The 6,679-nt window shown below is 44.9% G+C and overlaps 1 protein-coding gene across 2 annotated transcripts in view; it reads left to right on the forward strand.

Annotated features, from left to right (window-relative positions):
- Positions 1 to 5,881, forward strand: part of nucb1 (nucleobindin 1) — a 9,344-nt gene extending 3,463 nt beyond the window's left edge. For both annotated transcript variants that reach the window (XM_030789647.1, XM_030789648.1), the window contains 7 exons: positions 92 to 182; positions 266 to 324; positions 1,496 to 1,588; positions 1,708 to 1,797; positions 3,892 to 4,065; positions 4,801 to 4,888; positions 5,165 to 5,881. In XM_030789647.1, the coding sequence (XP_030645507.1) occupies positions 92 to 182; positions 266 to 324; positions 1,496 to 1,588; positions 1,708 to 1,797; positions 3,892 to 4,065; positions 4,801 to 4,888; positions 5,165 to 5,253 (684 nt within the window). In that variant the 3' untranslated portion in view covers positions 5,254 to 5,881. The remainder of the gene's footprint in view (positions 1 to 91; positions 183 to 265; positions 325 to 1,495; positions 1,589 to 1,707; positions 1,798 to 3,891; positions 4,066 to 4,800; positions 4,889 to 5,164) is intronic.
- Positions 5,882 to 6,679: the final 798 nt, after the last annotated feature.

Genomic DNA, 6,679 nt, shown 5'->3' on the forward strand with positions numbered 1-6,679 from the left:
TGTCTCTCCCTGTGTATCTGACTCTTTGTCTCTTCCCGTGTGTCTGACTCTCTGTCTCTCCCTGTCTGTCTGACTCTCTCTTTCTTCCTAGGGCAGCATTGATCAGTTTCGTGAGGTATGGGAGGAAACTGATGGTTTGGATCCAGAGGAGTTTAACCCTAAGACTTTCTTTAAGCTCCACGGTTAGTCTTTTTCTCTCCTCTTCTCCTCACTGCTCCTGCAGTGTGGCCTCAAGTCACCTCCCTTTCCCTCTCTCTCCTCTCAGATACCAACGGAGACGGGCTCCTAGACGAGCAAGAACTGGAAGCTCTTTTCACAAAAGAGGTAAAGTCGGGAGCTCCCAGCCGCCCTCAGCGAAAGCGTACGACAGTTTCTCCTCTCCGTTCTCTTCACCATTTACCACATTTCTGACAGAAACTCCCAGCCCTCTTCACAAACACAGCCATTCTGCCTCACATGGTTTTTTGTGTCTTTTTTCTTTCTCTAGTTTTGATTGCAATCAAAACTACTTGTCTGGGTAGAGCGAACCCTGTGCTCTCTTGTTTTCCCTTATTTTGAGGTTAGAGGAAGTTTTTATGAAGGGAAGCATTTGGCCTTTGGGTGTATTTAGGTGTCTTTGTGGAGAAGCCAGTCTGATTGGAGAACATGATTCAGCACGTCATAAACAGAGCATGGCTTTGCTTTGAGTTCTAAGACTTTCCCATCTTAGGAAAAAAAACTTTTTTGTGATATGAAAACCTGGTAATAAGAAAAACAGGGATAAAGAGGGAAAGGTCCTCACAGGATTCTCTTTTTAGGTGTCCATTGATGGGGCCATTCGAAAACTATCAGTAACTGTCTGTCTGTCGTGCAGATGGTAATGTTTGTGTATATAGTAATGTATGTGAGTAAACTTTCTCTGCTTTTTCCTATAGCAATACTGCCTCACACGTGACTGTCATATTTAACACATAATTGCTTGGTTTTTGGGTCATTCTTACCAAATCATAAAACCCTTTAGAGCCACGTCTTTGCCCCACGTGATGTGGCATGGTTTGGGCTGTCCGTGGGGCCAGTCTCAGTTCTGCAGGATGTAACGTGTGTCATGTGTACAATTCCTCGATATGGTCCTCTATATGGTCCTCTATATGGTCCTCTGTATGGTCCTCTATATGTTCCTCTCCCTTCTCTAACATCTTCAGTAACCTCCAACTGTTCTCTCTCCATCTGTTCTCTCTCCATCTGTTCTCTCTCCATCTGCTCTCTCTCCATCTGTTCTCTCTCTCCTCTGTTCTGTCTCCCCTGTTCTCTCTCCCCTGTTCTCTCTCCCCTGTTCTCTCTCCCCTGTTCTCTCTCCTCTGTTCTCTCTCCATCTGTTCTCTCTCTCCTCTGTTCTGTCTCTCTCTCCTCTGTTCTCTCTCCCCTGTTCTCTCTCCCCTGTTCTCTCTCCTCTGTTCTCTCTCCTGTCTTCCCTGACCCGGTCATGTCTCTGTGTTGTCTCTCTTGTTGATGTCAGCTGGAGAAGGTGTATAACATGGGGAATGAGGAGGACGATATGGTGGAGATGGAGGAGGAGAGGCTGCGGATGAGGGAACACGTGATGAATAATGTGAGGAAGACTTTTCCTTTTCTTTCTGTCTGCAAGCCTTTCATTCACTACTCATTTATTCATGCTCTCTTTCATGTGTTCATGCGCGCGTGTGTGTGTGTGCGTGTGCTCACGCACAGGTGGATCTCAATCATGATCGACTCATCAGCCTGGAAGAGTTCCTCAGATCCACAGAGAGGAAAGAGTTCAACAGCCCCAAGGAATGGCAGGTCAGACAGGGGACGTGTTTGTGTGTGCGTGTGTGTGTGTGTCAGTGTTAATTTCATCTACAAAAACTGTGACAAAAAATGTTCTTCAACAAATGCACCTTTGAAAATAAATCTATTGTTGTGTGACATGCTGCAGATGAAATATGTGACCATTTTCGTTGACGTAAAATAAGGAGACAGTAATGTCAGAGACAGACGAACGGACGAGCAGTTTCAGCTCCACTGGCCTGTTTTTCCATCCAATTATGTCCATGCACTCAATCTGCAAGATCTGCTCAGCCATGAATTGCATGCGTATGATTGGTTGATGCATACTGCCCCACCAATATCCCCCCTCCCCTGGAACTCGAACGTTAAACATTTTAACCAGCGTTAATGTGGTGAACCATGGCGACTCTCGGAAGAATGTAAATCGACAAATGTGACTAAAATGCATTTGACTAAAACCAATAATGTTCAAATGTGACTAAAATGCATTTGACTAAAACCAATAATGTTCAAATGTGACTAAAATGCATTTGACTAAAACCAATAATGTTCAAATGTGACTAAAATGCATTTGACTAAAACCAATAATGTTCAAATGTGACTAAAATGCATTTGACTAAAACCAATAATGTTCAAATGTGACTAAAATGCATTTGACTAAAACCAATAATGTTCAAATGTGACTAAAATGCATTTGACTAAAACCAATAATGTTCAAATGTGACTAAAATGCATTTGACTAAGACCAATAATGTTCAAATGTGACTAAAATGCATTTGACTAAAACCAATAATGTTCAAATGTGACTAAAATGCATTTGACTAAAACCAATAATGTTCAAATGTGACTAAAATGCATTTGACTAAAACCAATAATGTTCAAATGTGACTAAAATGCATTTGACTAAAACCAATAATGTTCAAATGTGACTAAAATGCATTTGACTAAAACCAATAATGTTCAAATGTGACTAAAATGCATTTGACTAAAACCAATAATGTTCAAATGTGACTAAAATGCATTTGACTAAAACCAATAATGTTCAAATGTGACTAAAATGCATTTGACTAAAACCAATAATGTTCAAATGTGACTAAAATGCATTTGACTAAAACCAATACGAAGACGAGTCAAAAACTAAAATCACCTGCAAAATCCACACTGTGTGTGTGTGTGTGTGTGTGTGTGTGTGAGTGTGTGTGTGTGTGTGCATGCATGTATGTGTTTATGTGAGTGTGTGTGTGTGTGTGTGCATATGTATGTTTTTGTGTGTGTGTGTGTGTATGTGTGTGTGTGTACACGCGTGTGCATGCATGTGTGCATGTGTGTTTGTGTGTTTGTGCGTGCATGCGTATGTTTATGTGAGTGTGCGCGTGCACGTGCGTGTGCAGGTGTGTTTGTGTGCGTGTGTTTGTTTATGTGAGTGTGTGAAAATGTCTCTGTGCGTAGTGAAGTTTTAAATACATAGAGGTGACGTGGGAGAAGCAGTATGACACAGGTATTCCGTGCAGAGAGATTCTATGCAGTGTTTAATATCAAAAAGCAGGTATTATGGAGATGAGGGTTTTCATCATGAGGTTTAACTATTACTAACATTTATCAGAAGGACCAAACTGTTACTTGTGTCAGTGTGATCGTGAAAGGGCAGGGTAGCTTTGTTGTGGACCATCATTCATTCAAGAAAAGTGAGGAAAGTTCAGCAACGATCCAGACTGTGTAGGCATGATCACATGGCTGCTCCGCGGCTGAGGAGGCAGAGTGAGGAGTTGACTCCTGTGTTACTGTTTATGCTGTCCTGGTTTGATCAGGTCTCGGTGGCTGGAGCCTTAATGGGACAGGAGAGTAATTCCACTCTGTCACATCGTGGTTTTACTGGTGGTGGATGCCCTCTCATGAGCCTGTGTCTAAGGGAATTGGTCCCACCTAGGCTGATGTGTGAGAAGTCGATCAGTCGTAGGGGTTGAGCTTCTGTTCGTTGATGGTTGTCAAGGCAATCGAGCAGACTCCTGCAGTGGGCTCCTGCTGTTACTGTGGGAGAAGCTTATCCCCACAGTGACTGTTCAGTGTGGAGTACATGTCACTGCCTCCTCCTCTCTCTCTCTTTAGATGCTGGATGACACAAAACCAGTATACACGGAGGCGGAGCTTCAGAGATTTGAGGCAGAGCTTCAAGAAAAGGAGGCGGAACTTGGTCGGAGGGCGGAGACTTTACGGCAGGAGCAGGAGCTGCTGAAAGAGAGAGGCAAAGCCCTGGAGGCCCAGAGAAAAGAATACCAGCAGGTGAGAGGAGAGGAGTCTCCATGCCATTTAGGCCGTCTACTTTACACTGTTTTATCACGTCCTCCTCCTCCTCCTGTTTGAGTCTTCACACGCACACCGTTACTCTCTGTGTGTCTCAGTCATCCTCACCATACACACTGCCTCACACTGCCCTGTCCGTCACACACACTGCCTCACACTGCCCTGTCCGTCACACACACTGCCTCACACTGCCCTGTCCGTCACACACACTGCCCTGTCCGTCACACACACTGCCCTGTCCGTCACACACGCTGCCTCACACTGCCCTGTCTGTCACACACGCTGCCTCACACTGCCCTGTCCGTCACACACACTGCCTCACACTGCCCTGTCTGTCACACACGCTGCCTCACACTGCCCTGTCCGTCACACACACTGCCTCACACTGCCCTGTCTGTCACACACACTGCCCTGTCTGTCACACACACTGCCTCACACTGCCCTGTCCATCACACACACTGCCTCACACTGCCCTGTCCGTCACACACACTGCCTCACACTGCCCTGTCTGTCACACACACTGCCCTGTCCGTCACACACACTGCCTCACACTGCCCTGTCTGTCACACACACTGCCTCACACTGCCCTGTCCGTCACACACACTGCCTCACACTGCCCTGTCCGTCACACACACTGCCCTGTCCGTCACAGACACACGTCTGTCCCGTGTAGTCCCGTTGAGCTGAGAGACTTTTGTTTGTCTCTACAATCAGGAAATGGCTCTGAGACAGAAGATCAAGGAGGAAGGAGAGCAGAAGTTCCAACAAAAAAAGCAGAAAACATCAGGAGAGAACAATCAAGGTGAGACCACGAAACAAACTGCAGCGAAAAAACCCCCACCATGACAGTCATGACTAATGTATAGAAATGACATCAATATATGGTCAGAATGATTCATGTATTAAAAGGTCAGTTAGAGCAGTTTTTCACTGGTAAACTGTTAGGAATCCATGTGATCCAGAGAAGGATCCATATCATTTTTAAAAGGTTGTTGTGATTTTTTTGCCCTGATTCTTGACTCTCCCTCTCTCTTCTTTGCTCAATGTGTCTCTCTCTCTGTCTGTCTGTCTCTCCCAGAGGTTAAAGTTCCTGGTAAACAGGATGAAGAGATCCAGAGCAGTCTACCAGCTGAGCCTCCTCAGAACCAGCCTTTGCATACGTCCTAACAACACAGAATGTTACACTATCACACAACACAGAATGTTACACTATCATACAACACAGAGTGTCACACTGATAAACCACACACAGTGTTACACTGTTAAAGCGATAATTCCCATCCTTTCCCCAGACTCACTGACATAACCACACACTGAATGAAATCTCTGGACTCGGACAGAGCCCCAGACGTCAACGTCCTCAGCCTTATCATCCTCCAGGTGGCACCCAGAGGATTTTCCTGAAAATATGTATGGTCAGGTTCAAATACACCACCATAGTTTCAGTACTGATTTTACAGTCAGTCAATCCAGAGCTCGTAGTTTTAATATAATATTTAACATTGTTTTGTTTTATCACACAGTTGTAGATCCTGCCTTATCTGTGTGTGAGCTACCTCCTGTCTGGTTAGTGTCTGAGTAAAACACCACGCTTTACTACGTACTTCACCAAGACATGCCACTCGCACACTCACACACTCTCTCTCTCTAGCACACACACACAGTCAGGACATACATGCAGAAACACACTCATGTATCACAGGACAAAAGACAAGCACATTCTGGACTAAGGGACATGGTTCAAATCTGTGGATTTAAACATCTGACCAAATAAATAGTCTTCTTGTCTTCTTAAGCTTCCAGTGATTTGAGTGTGCATGTATGTGTGTGCGTGCATGTGTGTGCATGCATGTGTGTGCGTGCGTATGTGGTGTGCGTGTGTGTCTTTTGCACTCTCTCCTCAAACCTTTATCTCAGAATCATATGAGGACACTGGCAGAACTAGACAGTCTTTTTGTATGACATGCTGCAGCAGCTGTCTCTGTACCCCTCTCTCCATCTGTTTGTCCCCCCCCTCAAGAAATGCCTTTTGTGTGTATTGTATATGTTTTACCTACACTCCCCCATACATGGTACATTCCAATCCCAAATTCTGTTCCGGCGTTTGGTCAGGTACGCCCCTGCCATGCCCACCCTGATGTTACTGAGGTTCTTAGTGATCAGTCAGAACACCCTCACATCTGGCCAGCATGACTCTAACAGACATGTGACTCTTACAGACATCACTCTTACAGACATGAGACTTTTACAGACATGAGACTTTTACAGACATGAGACTTTTACAGACATGAGACTTTTACAGACATGTTATAGCCAGACACACCAACCGCAACACAAAGGGGAACAGAGTTTGGATCAGTATCTAGGGGTTTTATTAGAAAACTGAAAGGCACCAAAAGCAAAACATTAATCAGTGCAGCCTTGCTCAAAGGTAATAGTTGCCATCGGATAAACTGCCCTATGCTTCAGGACAGGCTAGGCTCCATTTAAGTGAAGAGCAGACAGCGCTCAGGTAAACAAGACAGGCGACTGCGCTGGTGACACCTGTCTGGCTGGAAGAACAGAAAAAGAGAGAAATAGATTAAGCAAATCA

Source organism: Chanos chanos, chromosome 13 (assembly GCF_902362185.1).
Source record: "Chanos chanos chromosome 13, fChaCha1.1, whole genome shotgun sequence".
Taxonomy (NCBI): Eukaryota; Metazoa; Chordata; class Actinopteri; order Gonorynchiformes; family Chanidae; genus Chanos; species Chanos chanos.